This window comes from Sus scrofa, chromosome 3, assembly GCF_000003025.6.
Source record: "Sus scrofa isolate TJ Tabasco breed Duroc chromosome 3, Sscrofa11.1, whole genome shotgun sequence".
Classification (NCBI taxonomy): Eukaryota; Metazoa; Chordata; class Mammalia; order Artiodactyla; family Suidae; genus Sus; species Sus scrofa.
In genome coordinates, this window is record NC_010445.4 from 122,227,605 (window position 1) to 122,242,740 (window position 15,136).

A 15,136-nucleotide genomic window follows, 5' to 3' on the forward strand; every position below is an offset into this window, starting at 1 on the left:
ATCGCCATAAATCACAGCCCATGGGGAGGACACCTGCTTCTCTTCATTCAAGGCCTCTCTTGTTCTATGTCCCAATGGCCCGATGGTTTGAGCCATGAAGGTGCCATGTATGGGGTCCTGTGGTTCCCTTTGCTACTTTGACTTTTCTTGCAGTGCCCAAATCCCTTCATAAACATCCTAATAAACTGTCCTCTGGTAGCACAAGGGGGACTACCTGGTGGACGCAGTTTAGTATGTAATTATAGACGAGGATTTAGCCAGTAACTGATAGCTAAGAGAGAAAAAAGACTCAGTCGCTCTCATAAAATGAATTCCTCCATTCCTGGATGTCCTTGCCAGGCCGTGGACTATCCCTTAGGCTGCCCAGAGGGGTATATCGGTTATTTCCATCAACTTTTTCATCAAAGCTAAGAGCAAATGATGTACTTATTCTGAATGTCATAGATTGCTGAGAAATACCTATTTACCAGTTACCTATAACTTAATGAATAAGCAAATGTAAGTATTAAGAGAGAAATATAAAAACATTGGGGGGTATGTTATGTACCAAGCAGGTTTGGAAGACAGAGAAGGAAGAACACTCTTGCCCTTGAGTAAGGCAGAAAGGCCGGGGAATAATTACAGTAGTGTAGATGACGTAGGAAATATTTTACAGAGCATAGTCAGGTGCTCGGAATGCCGAACGTGGGAGATCAGAGGTGCCATTGCAGGAGGTGGCGTTTTCCTGTGCCTTCGAAAGCTGAGACGTAAGGATGGATGGGGATTAATCAGACAGGCAGCAGAGGTTCCGTGGTGTGTGCAGACCCAGAGGCCTGAGAGCCTGGCGCGCTCAGCAGCACCATCCACTGTGGGAGCCACGGGCCATGCCTGGTTATTTCAATTAAGAAAACCTGGGTAAGATAGAAAATGGGGTTTCTCATTTGCAGGCTGCATCTCTAGTGCTCCCTAGCCGCATGTGGCTCGCGGCAGCCCTGTGGGACAGCTCGGGTTCGGAGCGTCCTCCTGCTCTCTGTTGGGGGGAGGGGGTGCAGGCGGGTTGGGGGGAGCGTTGCTCTTCCTTACAGGAACACTGTAAGTGGACGCTGAAACAGGTTGGTGCATGGCAGCCGTGCTAGACTGTTCTGCATGGAGTTTATTTTTCATCCTCCCAAATGTTTTCAGCAGGTTTGGGCATCCCAGATTAAAATCCGCATTTCTCTTTGGCCCAGATGCTGAATGAACCCCCTCTATGAGTGTCCGCTGTGCTTTAAGGCACACAGAGCACGTCTCTGAATTGGAATCCGTGTTCGAAGGACACGTTTTACAGAACTGCTACCCTGCTGCTCTTGATCATTTTCACACAAGTTTGTGTGGCACATCTTTCAGTCTGATTTCCAGCAGAGACCTGCTGGGTGAAAGACGAGAAAACTACAGCGAGTGCAGTTCCAAAGAGATCCTCATCCCAAGCTTTAACTAGGCGCTTCTTAGGTCAGCCTGATTTTTTTTTTTTAGGGCTGCACCTGCGGCATATGGAGGTTCCCAGGCTATGGGTTGAATCAGAGCTGCAGCTGCCAGCCTACACCACAGCCACAACAATGCCAGATCCAAGCCACATCTGTGACCCACACCACAGCTCACGGTGATGCCGATCCTTAGCGCACTGAGCAAGGCCAGGGATGGAACCCACATCCTCACAGATACTAGTCAGGCTCATTACCACTGAGCCACCACGGGGACTCCCTGTGTCAGCCTGATTTTACCTGCTCTTCATAATAATGTAGCAGAATTATGAAAATACAAATTGGAGTTTTTCTTCTCTGATAGGATACTGTTGAAGGAGCACAGGAGAAAGCTCAGTCCCACCCAGCGTGGTAATTCTCAGTTCTTTCAAAAACAACCCTCGCTTTATTTAATGAGGTCGCACTCATCGTCTGGTCTTTGACCCAAGTGTTCTGTTCCTTATGTTACAGCGAAAGTCAGAAGCATGCAACTCAGCAGGGAGGAGAAGCTTGCAAATTTATTTTCTGTGCTTTTTATACTGTTGTTGGGAAGGATTACCATTTGTTATCTTCTGTAAAAGTCTGCTCTTTGATGACAGGTTCAGCCAGTATAATAAAGGGCCGAGAATGAAATTCAAAGACATCTGTGGAGATCCAAATACATTTTTGTTTTTTATTTGTTAGGTTTTTTTTTTTGTTTGTTTTTTGTTTTTTGTCGTCTTAGGGCCGCACCCACAGCATATGGAGGTTCCCAGGCTAGGGGTCCAGTCGGAGCTGTAGCTGCTGGCCTTCACCAAAGCCACAGCAACATGGGATCTGAGCCACCACAGCTCACGGCAATGCCGGATCCTTAACCCACTGAGCGAGGCCAGGGGTCGAACCCGCATCCTCATGGATGCTAGTAGGGTTTGTTAACCACTGAGCCACGATGGGAACTCCTCAAATACATTTTTCTGGATCACAGGCAGTTTTCATGAAGATGGAATAGCTTAAGTATATCAAACATTCAGTCCATCTTGACATTAGACCCATAAACAGGGTGTAAAATATTTAAAGTGCTGATTTCCTTTGTTGCATTTTCATAATATTAACGATTGATAATAGTTTTATGGTTAAGCCCTTAGTATATGTTATACATTATTGTACATTATGATTTATTAATACGCAGACAAAACACCACAGACTAAATAGGATTACCTCCATTTTACTTGTGAGGAAGCTAAGGCTCTGAGAGTTTAGGAGAATGAATTACTGTCCCATATCCATCCAGCAGGATCCCAGGAGGCCCAGAAAATAGCAGTATTGTAGATGAATATCTGATGCTTGGAAAGCTGTTACAAAAAAGATGGGGAAGCGCGCGAAGCAGGTACCAAACGCTACATCCGAGTGCCCCCAGGGGTGCGCTTTGCACAGACACGGACGCGCACACTTGGAAGCCAAGGTGTGGGAAGATGGAGCGAGCCTTGCTGGGGCTGCGAGGCACATCCTTGTTTTCTCACTCACACAGTCGCCCTGTGGTTTCAGTGCGTGAAGGAGCTGTGCTCGCTGCTGCTTCACCAGGCCCTGCTGCTGCCGTCCCTGAAGCTTCTCCTCGAGAGCCAAGATGCGGGTCTGCACGCCCTGGCCCTGGAGCACGTCACCGCCGTCGCTCAGGTACCCCCTTCTGTCGCAGCGAAGTGGATTCGTGTGGCCGTTCAGAGAGAGCAGCCACCATCTACTTAGGCCTGTTTAGTCCCCGCTCTTCTCTGAGCACAGTGGCTGTTTGTGTTTTGTCTGGGTGGGTGTTTGCTTGTTTTACAGACATTTACTAAAACTCCTGCCATGAAGCACACATTGTGTGTGTCTACATGCTGAGAATACCAATCCCAGTAATGAAGCGGTGTGTTAGTCTCTTTAAGAAAATGTCAGAGCTGCTGCACCAGCAGACTAGTCCTCTCGCCACTTGAAATTGGGGCGGAAGAACTCCTGGCAACAGGCAGGTTTTCTGTGCCTGCCTGTGTTTGGTTATCTACTAATTAAAGGTGAGAAAGTAGCTGTGCCTGCTGTTTACTGGCACTGTCGGAAGTTGCAAGCTCGCATCTCCTCTGGCACCGCCTCTAAAGCTGCGCCGCCGTGGTGAGGAATGGGGGGTGGCGTCAAGGCTAGAAAGTTCTCCCTCAAGGCTGGTTGTCTTGTTATCGTGATTAAGGAAGAAACTCTCACTTCCCTTTTAAATTTTGTACTTTAGGACTAGATAGCTCAGGGTTGCGTTTTAATGAATTTGCATTGTGTGATTCTTACTGAAACCCTTCTGTAGGGCCAACGTTCTTTCATTTGAAGTGTGTGTGTCTGTGTGTGTGTGTGTGTGTTTTAACAAAAACATAAGAGAATGTCTTCTAGGGACCAGAGAAGGGAAGACACCCCTGGAGCGGAGGTTCAGTGAAGAGACTGATGAAAAGGTGTCGTGGATGTAAAATTTTGTTAATGACAAAGGATGCAGAGCGTAGAACGTCCTTGCATTTGGAAATAGTCATAATGAACAAAATGAGAAAAACCTAGTGCCGTATTCATTTAGGTGAATTTCTAAAATACCGGAGAGCCTCTGTGAAGTTTCACGAACACCCTGTTATCACTGATACCTGAGCCCAACGGGGGCCTTTTGGGGACCTGGACAGCACGGGACTTGAGGGGGACGGTCCAGTGGTAGCCTCCCCATCGCTCTCCACTAAAATGGATCCTGGGAAGGGCATTCCCGAGATGCGCTCCTGAATTCCATGGGCAAGCGTATCCACTTTAAAGACTCTTTATCTCAAAGGTATCAGTCAGAACTGCAACTAAAACTGGGCTTGCTTAACTGCGAACCAGCCCAGCTGCCTGCTACACCCCCTTCCCACACACACGCAGTCAAGTAAGACGCTAAATGGGAATGTTGAAACCCCGAGTTGTTTTAAATGGCACTAGTGCACTGTGATCTGTACCCGTGACAGGTGGCGTTGTGCTAAAACTTGCATCATCCCTGCAGCCTGTGGTGTGGTTCTCCTGGGACTGCGATGATAAGTCCCCAAACCTTTGTGGCCTGCAGGTGCAAGAATCAAAGCTGGGGGTGTCAGGTGCTGAGAAGAGTCCCTGCCCTTCCCCTGAGGCCCTTTCTGAGGAATTCAGTCGTGAAACTGACTCACAGCTTCTCTCAGTCCGTCAGGGACCTTCCACTGTGTTCCCAGGACCCGATGCATCCTCCAGCGAACTAAAGTGTTGCAGAGTTTTCCAGCTTCTAAATATTTTCTGCCTTTTAATTTTGAGATGATTTTAAGTGCACATACAGTCGTGGGAAATAATACAGCAAGATTTTGTATCCCCGCTACCTCGTTTCCCTGAGTGGTGAGAGGTTGCATGACTGCAGCATAATTATAACCAGGACATCGACACTGATGCAGTCTCAGTTTTACATGCCCGTGTGTGTGTGTGTGTGTGTGTGTGTGTGTGAAGTTCTGTGCAGCTGTCACATGGAGTTTCGTGTGACCACTCCTACCATCAAGAGCCAGAGCAGTTCCATGACCAGGATCCCCCAGGCCACCTTTTATAGCCACAGCCACCCGCCTCCTCCCCCGTCCACCCGGCAGCCACTGGCAGCTGCTAATCTGTTCTCCATCTCTGTAATTTTGTCATTTCAAGAATGCGGTATAAATGAAAAGAAATTACTATAATTTATCACTGCTCTGCCAGTGCCATTCAAAGGTCATGGTACACCTTTCTGAGGAAAGAGTTTCATTGGGCCTTTTTGCAGGGCTCCTGTCAAGCTATTTTAAATCGTACTTGGTATTGCAGTGAGAAAAGAACACGTTGGCTTTCTTTGTGTGTGTTTATTTTGCTGCTCACTCTGTCCACTAGTGGGGGACTCTGAGTTCATCAATAACCTGTTTCCCATATCGGTTATGGATGGTAGTTCCCAGTGACATTAAAAGAACAAAACATCTGTCAAAGGGGCTCCTCTGATAGGCAGTGGTGCCTGCACAGTGCACGGATCCAGGCAGAAAAGCACCCCCTCTTGCTCACTGAGTATTATTCTGCTGTTCATGATGAGATACTGACAGCTTTATAGATGTTTACATTGCAAAGGATGATGCCTAAGTGCTGATGCCAGAGATTGTCCCAGCCTTCCCTCCAATAGCATCCTCACTTCTTTCCCTAAGCTTTTCTGAAATGGCAAACCTCTGGGGTTTCACATGTCCTTTTTACAAATGGCCAGCAGCCTCTTTCCTGGGCCAGAAATAGAAAGGCCCTCTTAGAGTTTATATTGTTGATGAATAATTAAAACCATGTGGGGTCCAGATGGCTAGATCGCCCTCTCCATCAGCCTCGTGAGAGCGAGAGCTCACCTTCAAAACCTTCTTCCCTCCAAGAAGGACACTCCTTGCTGGTGTGTTTGCATCTCGTTTCTGGAAGATTTTCTACCATGTGGAAGCCTCTTGACTCATTTCATCCCTGTAAGCAGATGTGTATTTATAACAGCTTCATAGACTGAAACATTTCCCGATTCATAATTCCAGATGTGCAGTGGCTTCTGCTCTTCACTGCTTCCTTCTTCTAAGCACTGCTGGGTGCCTCTGTCCCCACCCCACATCGCAGGGACTGTCCTGGACTGCGCGCCTGTTAAGAGGACAGTTCGTGGCGTGATAAAGGAAGAGTTTAAGACCTTCAGCACCTGCTCATTTCTCCCTGATGCCAGTAATAACTGTCTTGCCATGCCAGCTGTGCCAGGCGTTATAATAAGCACCGCCTCCCTTTACCTTCTTCCTAACCCTCTAGGAAGGTAGCATCCTGGTTCCGTGCTGAGACTCAGAGGTCATACAGCGAGTAAACAGCAGGAGCTGAAAGTAAAACCCTGGATCTAATGTTCAGAGTCTGTATTCAACCCTGCTGCTCCTTCTTCCATAACTGAGTGGGCTCTCTTATATTGGAAAAGGGTTATCCCCACAGAGAAATGGGGTTGCTGAAAGCACCTCGAATCTTTGAACATCAGCATTGCAAAGAGGAGCGCAGAGCTCGCCAGACAGCTTACCTGGTACAGGGCTTCCTTTTTCAGATCTGCCAAGTCACCAGGCCGGGGCCGAGCACTGCTGGGGGCAGGGGGCCGACCTCCTCCCCGAGGGCTCTGTGCCGCGTCCTGAAAGCCCTCGCAGGGGAGCACCTCGGGGATGAGGCTGCGCCCTTTATCTCGAAGCGTCACGTCATGGCCCTTCACGTTCGGGATAAATGTGATCATTAGCCCCTTTGATGTTGCTGTGAAGGCCCCGAGACCCGCCAGCATGACTTCCGTGACCAGTGCGCAGGTTGGAGGGAGAGCTTTGAAGATGCTCAGAAAACACGCTTGGATTAACATATGTACCACTGACCTTTGGCGAGCGCCGGGGTTGGCCTGCGTTTAGCTGCAGGTTGGCCCCGCATCCCTGGATTCAACCACCTGGGGACTGTGTAAAGCTCTAGCGTCTGTTACTGATAGAAATCCAGGTATGAGTGGCCCACACCGTTCAGTGCCCACGTTGTTCAAGGACCAGCTCTATATACAACCACGAAAGCGTCCTTTCTTTGTTCCCCGTTTCACCCAGTCCGGATTTCCAACCAGGACCTCGCTGGCGAGAGTCTGTTCCACCTCAGCATTGCCTTTCCACGCGGAGCGCCGGCCCACACACCTTCCTTGTCGCCCCGCAGGCCGTGGTAAAGGGACGTGGGGCTGGGCTTCTAACAGCCTAGTTGGGCGTCTGCAGAGTCCTTTGGCTTTGGCCCCAACGTCAGCTGGTTTTCTCCTAAGTGTATCCAAACCCGATTAGGCTGAAGTGACCTCGTCATGAAACGAACAAGTTTCCTGTGTATCTTACAGGGATATCAATTGATATCAAACTGATTTTTTTTTTTTACAGTCACTGTTCTTTTGGCTCTTTTAGTACCAGGCTCTTCCTCAGAATCTCAGGCATATCTTCTTATTTCTAAATATCATTTGAACCTGAACATGGTAGGCATGTTACTTCTGCCCATCATCATGCTTCCTGAACTGGTGGTTGGTCTCCCCGAAGGAAGCTCTGCAACCCACAAACCTCCCGAGAGCTGGATGCCTCTCGTGACAAGCAGCTCACTCCCTCTGGGTCAACCTATGACATTTCCAGACAGCTCTGATGGTTGCTAGACCCATGGTACCCAGCCTGGTAACACCTGCCAGAGTGAGGAATGGGTGGGACGTGTCTAAAGACGAAAAAATTATCACCCTGTGTGCATGAGGCATCTTCTCACGGGGAGACTGGCAAGGGCTAGTAACACACGGAATTAAGCAAAGTAGGAAAGGGACAAGGAGAGAGTGTGGACCTAGCCAAACTCAAGGCCCCAAATGGAACGTTTAGTGACAGTCATCAGGATGATTAAGCTTGAGTCTTCAAGTAGTCTCTCCTGTGGTTAGATCCTAAGTCAGAAGATGTCCTGCTGTTAAATCCCATGCCAGGACCAGGGCTGGTTGTTTGAGAGGTGGCACCTGAATATCATGCAAATAAATAGGGAAAACAAGAAATTACATGCAGGCATTTTTCTTATTCCAAGTATACGCTTGTGTTGCCCCTTTATTCTTCTGTACTTGTAGTTGATATATTTAATAACTTTTTTTAGTAATAGTAGATGTAGCGGTGAGACAAATATCCTTCCCCAAAGTAAACAGTGAAATAATATTAAATAATCTTCTTTAATTGAAATGAGGTCCTGCATGCATCATGCTTCTGGGATTTCAGCTTCCCTCATTATTGTAATTACTCTTAGCTTCGTATAGATCCATAAAATCAAAGATTTAATTCAGAGAAGGTTCATTACCTATTGTTGAAACAGGAATTAAGCAGATAACATTTTAATGGCTTGGAAGACAGTAGTGCTTTTGTGCTTTAATAGATTTTTTCCCCCCAAGATCTGCAAAGTTTCATTTATTCTCAAAAATTAATCACTGACCAAAAAAAAAAAAAATCGCTGGTAGAGAAGGCAAGGATTTTACTTATTTTATGATCTATATGTAAGGCTTTCTCCTTCTGTGCTTTATTCCTGATTTGTTTCACTGTGACATCTTCAGCCATTTACTGAACTTAAACTCTATAACCAGGTGTTGTGCTGGGCACTTTAAAGCATAGATGGTCTCCACCCCTGTATGTCACGTGGAAAGTGGGAGACTCTCTTTAACAAGGACACACGTCTGTTTAGCTGAAAAGCCAGGATCGGAAGTTGGTCTCTCATCCCAAAGCCTGTCTGCCTTCTTTTCACACAACGACTGCTTCTCACTCTAATTCACAGTTATTTGATCAGAGGAATTAAATCAGCTAATCCTCCTGGACTTGTCTCATATTTATTTCAAACATCCACCTGAGTCCACAAACGACAGAATATATTTTCTTTCCCATGCCCCCAAGTCACCAAGCCAGTGTCAGGAATATGTGATTTTCCATAGACCGCATAACAACGTGATTCCTGATTGCAAAGGTACTGTTGAAATCAGAAGGATATGTATAGACACACATATCAGTTGCTTCAAGGAAGTACAACTTGTGAGCTTTGAAGCAGTAGGAAAAGAATCATGAGAAGATCATCTTCTGACAGCATGAAAGTGTAAAACATCCGTAAGAGAACAAATAACCAAAACAAAATTGCAGACAACAGATTGGAATGTTCATTATAACCAAAATCAGGGTTAATGTTTTACAAGGAACTCCTTCGCATGTGAAAAATTATGTTGAAACTCTCGTAAATGAGCAGAGTTTGATCCTTCCCGCAAGAAAAAAATTCAATGATAGGAAAGTTTGGGAAAAAAATTCATCCTTGCAAATAGACAAATTCACGTTAAACATCTTTGGGGAACCAGTGCATATCTCCTAAATAGCAAAAAGATTTCCTTTTCAAAATAACAACTTCCAAAGCTGAGACGTTTATAGTGAGACTGACCCACTGCTCCCCTGAGGACCATTCCAGCACCACTGTAAACGAGCCAGTCAGCCTCCCGGTGTGACTGCACTGCTCATATTCTCAGCAAAACGTGTTTCAGATGCTTCGCTCCGTATATTAGGTGCTTAGGCTGCCATACGGGAGTACCACAGATGGGGCAACTTAAGCATCAGAAAACTATTTTCTCATAGTCCTGGAGGCCCAGAGTCCAAGATTAAGGTGTCAGCAGGATTGATTTCTCCTGAGGCCTCTCTCTTGGCTTGTAGACAGCTGCCTTCCCCCTGCGAGCTCACGTGGTTGTCTCCTGGCTTCTGTTCTAATAAAGATACGAGTCCGATTGGATAAAGCTTCACCCAGTGACTCATTAAACCTTATGTACCTCTGTAAAGGCTTGTCTCCACATTCAGTCATTCTGATGGATGGGGATTAGGACATCACGGTGTGAATTTGGGGGGATACAGTTCATCCCACAAGATCCCAGTTCTCCCTCTCCTAATAATTAATCCTGAGGAGGTAATTCAAATAAAGAAATCGTACATGTAAAACTCCTTCGTTGGTAGTGTTTCAGGAATATCAAACAATCAAAACCAGCAGTTTATAGCAGGTGTCAAATAACTTGTTCGATAGGCTACTTTGCAGCTGTGAAACTTTGTAGGCATGAAAACTATGTGAAAATATTCTTTAATCTTTTCAACATAAAATTGAGAAAAGCAGGATACAAGTGTCATCTGATTGACTGTGAAAAGTATCCGCATCGGATAATTCCTGGAGGGCAAAGGAGGATGGAATAATTTCCTTGCGGTGATCCAGACACAGGTGACTTCTTTCTTTTTTAAAACTGTTTCCATTGTCTCTTTTCTTTTTATTTCAGAAAGAAAAAGAGTGCAGGTTAGAAGCAATAATTGGTGATAAGACAGCCCCAGGTTTCTGTGACAGGTAGCACCCGAATTTTAGTGCCTTAAGTGAGCATTTTACTCAAAAACAAGAAAAATCAAAACAAGTTGAGGCTTAGCGAATTCCTCTCCCAGCCCAGTGACTTAGCGCTGATGCCAGGCGCTGCTGTGCTGAAGGGAAGGGCTGCTCTGACCTCGATGTCCGAGACGGGCAGCTGGGTGTGTGGGGAGAATTGGTCTTGGCTGCCTGTGACCTGGGGCAGTGCACTTCTTCTCTGACCCTCAGGATCCTCCTCTTTATTTTTTTTGTCTTTTTAGGGCTGTACCCGTGGAATGTGGAGGTTCCCGGGCTAGGGGTTGAATCAGAGCTGCAGCTACCAGCCTACACCAGAGCCACAGCAACGCAGGATCCGAGCCACGTCTGAGACCTACACTACAGCTCATGGCAATGCCAGACAGACCCTTAACCCACTGAGCGAGGCTAGGGATGGAACCTGTGTCTTCATGGATGCTAGTCGGGTTCATTACCGCTGAGCCACAACGGGAACTCCAGGCTCCTCCTCTTTAAAATGCAGTTGTTGGAATGGGTCCTTAGAAGGGCCATCTCCTTCTGTACTTTAATTCTCTATTTTGTCCCAAATATGCACAGAATAATTATCTTTGCAGGTTTTTTTCTTGCACATGACAATTATAAAGTATGCTCTGGCCCTTCCGTATATCTTGCATAGATATCAGATAGAAATCCAATCAGAATCAGATCAAAAAATCAGAGGAAGGGAATGTAACAGAGTCAGCCACTTCATCTTCCTGGCACTTGATTGTGAGAAGCTAAACCAGAACTCCCCACTCTTTCCCCAGCCTCTGCTCGGGCTCAGTGGAGGCCGGCAGTTTGAGTCTCTTTAGGGGACCAAAGGGGAGCCATAGTGTGTCACTTCCAGGACTTAACCTTAGGCTTCCTCAGCCAGGATAGTGGACAGAGAGCTTGTTCATGGTGGACACCCACCCTGCCCCAGGTCACAGGCAGCTCATCCAAAAGGCTGGGCACATCCAGAGGGAAACCAGTTTTAAGGATGACATCACACCGGAGAGAAGCAGATAGAAGAGGGGAATCAGGAGCAGCAGTTGCTGGCATTGACAGAACCCCCGTCTCTTCCTCGAGCCGAGAAAATCCATCATCCCCTTGCTAGGGGCCTTTCAGGCTCCCAAGGGGAGGGGTGGTAAGTAAACAGAAAGCCTAATAAAGGTGCCCTAGCCTGAAAGACTTATTCAGGGCAGCAAAGAAAGTGTTACCCTGCAGTGTCTGGGCTCTGAGCCTTTTTTATCCGTGTATTTTATCAAACATTTGCCTGTAGCATCTTGGTGCACACTCCGTTCCCTCCTGGAGGGTTAGTTGGAAGGGTTCTTTATTTTTAAGGGTGAACCAAATAACGTTCACAGTAGCTGAGCTACTGTGCACATATGTGTGTGTGTGCGTGCATGCGTGCACTTGCACAAGCATGCTTACAGGCAGCAGTATACAGTGGAAGGATGGGTGCTTTGGAGTGACCCATCCATTCATATATTTATTCCACAGATCTTACTGAGCCCCTAGCACTAGGCACAAGCTATTCTGGGCCTGGGGGCCGCGGGATGAGCAGAGGAGACAGCATCTCTGCCCTGGAGGAGCTCTTGTCCTGGGGGAATAGACACTAAGCATCAACTAGTCGGTGATGATGGTTCCTGGTCCAGCTCACCCTGTAGCAGCCATGTGACATTTGCCACACGGCTCTGACCTCACTGAGCCTGTTTGTGCATCTATCAAGTGACGTTAGAACTGTCTTCAAGGGGCGTTTCAAGGCTTAGGGGGAAGGTGCCCTAGGGTAGGGGTGGGGGTGGGGGGCTCTCAGGAACGGCAGGCAGGACGTGTGGGGTTCAGGTCCTGCTTTCCTGCCCCCAAGCAAAAGAGAAAGGAGGGAAGGAGGACACACAGGACCTGAAAGGAACCCCGGAGGGGAGGTTGGAAAGCTCTTGTGCCCTGTCAGCAGAAGACTGGGGCTTGAACCAGCTGCTCTTGGCACCACCTCTAAAAATAAAAACAGATAATGCAAAATTGAGTTCAACCTCCATGTCTTCCTTCCTGAGTGGTGGGTGAGCAGAATGTGCATGTTGATGGGACGAGAGGCCAAGAAGAAACGGTTGCCCAGAGTGCACCAGACTCTTGAGTCTGAGCTGAGCACAGAGCTCGGGTCCTCGGCACACATGCGTGCACCATACAGCAGTGTGATAGGGTTCCAGGATGCAGGGTCATCTGGCCGTTGACAAGTGTTGATTAAGCTGGATGCTGAAACGAAAGGAGGTAAACCTCTGTGCCCTCAAGGAGCTCCCGGTCAGCAGGGACGGCAGGCGTGCCATCACCATAGTGCAACACGGGGAGCATGTACAGCACCTGCGAAGAAGGCAGAGGGAGGTGGCATTGGAGCTGATGTTTACATTGGATTTTGAAGGATCACAGGGTTATTGGAGGGAAGCCCAGCGCCGTCTGGTGGTAGGTCTTATCCCCAGAACTTCTTTTGTTTAAATCCTCGCAGCCAGCAGGCACCCTTGTCCTCCTCATCTTCAGTAGCCTCTCTTCCTTGTCACAGCACACAGCACAAGCTCACTGGGGACAGTTATGCAATAGAGTTGGTCTAAACATGAGATAATTGGCTTTGAAATGCCACATTATTTTCTGCAGTAACCACCACCAAGACTATTAAAAGCACACAGTGACTTGAAGGAGAAGCTGTTGTGAAGCTGTTGTGTGACACCCCAGTGTAGATGCGAAGCTCTAAAGTTTGCGCTATCATTCGTGTTGACTCACGAAAGTATGGACGCGAATATAAGATAATGATTACACTACAAAAATCTATAGCAAATGTGATCATTGTAAATGATAAAATTGTATAAAATAGAAAAATATAATCTATGTGTCAAAGCCATGGAAACCTTACGTAGACCAAGAAGGTAAGACCAGGGAGAAAGTACAGAGAATATGCAACCAAAGAGCCCAGAAAACATGTTTTAAAAGGGTAAGTGTGGTGCTAACAGCTTTCCAGAGGCTTAGGGAAGAACAGCTTTTAAACCCCTCCTGTCGGTCATCCTGTTGACACAAGTGGGCTGATGGATATGCTTTTTCAGTGGAGTAGAAAAGGGTTTCCACTCTTCTGGAAAGATTTTTTTTTCCCGTGAATCTACATAAAGGAGAGGTTTGGGGTTAAAGGATGTGGGACACGGCGAGGCACCAACAAAATGGTACATGTTGTGTGAACGCTCAGGCTTTGGAGAGGGATGGACGGGGAGTTTGGGGTCAGAACGTGCAAACTATTACATTGAGAATAGATGAGCACCGAGGTCCTACCGTGTATGTAGCACAGGGAATTATATCCGGTCTCTTAAGACAGAACATGATGGAAGACAAGAAAGGGAATGTATGTATGTGTATGACTGGGATACTTCGCTGTACTGCAGAAATTGGCACAACATTGTAAATCAACTCTATTTTAATAAAAAATGTATACAATTTTTTTAAAAGAATGCTCCATCAAAAAAAAAAATTTTTAAGTCAAAAAGCTCAGGCTTTGAAGTTAAGACCGGACCTAAATTCAGATTCTGGCTCCACAATTTAAGCAACCACGATGTTAAGCAAAATTCTTCCCCATCGATTTCCGTCTCTAAAACCAGGAGGCGAAAGTGCTGACCTCACAGGGCCGAGCTGGGAGGACTCGGGCAGTGAGGGGTGTACAGGGTTGGGCCAGTTTCTGGCCCTCAGTGTGGTAGCCGTTGCAGTGATTCAAGGGCGGGCAGGTCTTAGGCGAGAAGGAAACCAGGTCTGTCATCCGTGTGTGACCTCAGAGACACTTGTGTCCCAGTGTGCTTTTTGGAGCAGGCACCGTTGACCAGGGTGGAGGGGTTTCTGCTGACAAAGCAGAAAGGCAGTGCCCAGCCCACCAGCGGGGAGAAGTCGGCAGCACCCGCTCACATCTGTCTGTCTGATTTCTCCAAGGTGAATGATTCCAACTGTGACCCGGAACTTCTCTCCCTGCTCCTGGACGCCAAGCTCTTGGTGAAGTGCGTCTCCACTCCCTTCTACCCGCGTCTCGTCCAGCACCTCTTGGCCGGCCCCCAGCAAGGGCGCTGGGACGCGGAGGAGCTGGCCCGACACCTGCGGGGGGCCGGCCACGAGGCCGAGGCTGGGTCGCTCCTCCTGGCCGCGAGGGGCACACACCGGGCCCTGAGGACCTTCAGCACGGCCCTGGGTGCTGGGCAGCACTGGGTGTGAGCGGCCACCAGCCCTTGGCCCGTCCTGGGAGCCTCCAGGGGCAGCATGTGTGGCTATTGATTATTCTCCACGGTTCCAGCCACTTGCAAATAAAGCTGTATATAAATGATGAGCAAGCTTTGTTTCTTTCTTATAGTGATTGGTCAACATACTTTCTTACTAGAGAGACTTGACTCTTATTTATTTATTTCGAACCGTCTATTCTGGTAGAATACAATTAACGCAGTGTCTAAAACTGCACTTCAGACCGTTGCCTGTGGTGTGGACTGGTCAGTGGTTGGGTGGTTGGAGCACGTGTCCTGGATGGAGGAAGGATGGACCCAGATTCATGTCTCAGGTTATGCAACTTTGGGCAAAGCAGTCCCTCTTGGATCCTTAGTCTGTTGCGTAGAAAGTGAGGATTGTGTTACTTATCCCACGCTCATCAGATACTCGGCAGGGGAAATGGTAGCTCTTCTCCCCCCTTGCTTGTGCAGACAAGTTTTGATTTTAAGGCCATAGGCGGATGATAATGCCTGCCCGTGAGG

General features: G+C 47.5%; 1 protein-coding gene across 1 annotated transcript in view; it reads left to right on the forward strand.

Moving 5' to 3' along the window:
* The window catches only part of NBAS (neuroblastoma amplified sequence), a 359,592-nt gene extending 344,871 nt beyond the window's left edge, over positions 1-14,721 (forward strand). Inside the window, 2 exon segments of the mRNA XM_021087823.1 lie at positions 3,003-3,131; positions 14,334-14,721. Of these exon segments, the coding sequence (XP_020943482.1) occupies positions 3,003-3,131; positions 14,334-14,609 (405 nt within the window). The 3' untranslated portion in view covers positions 14,610-14,721.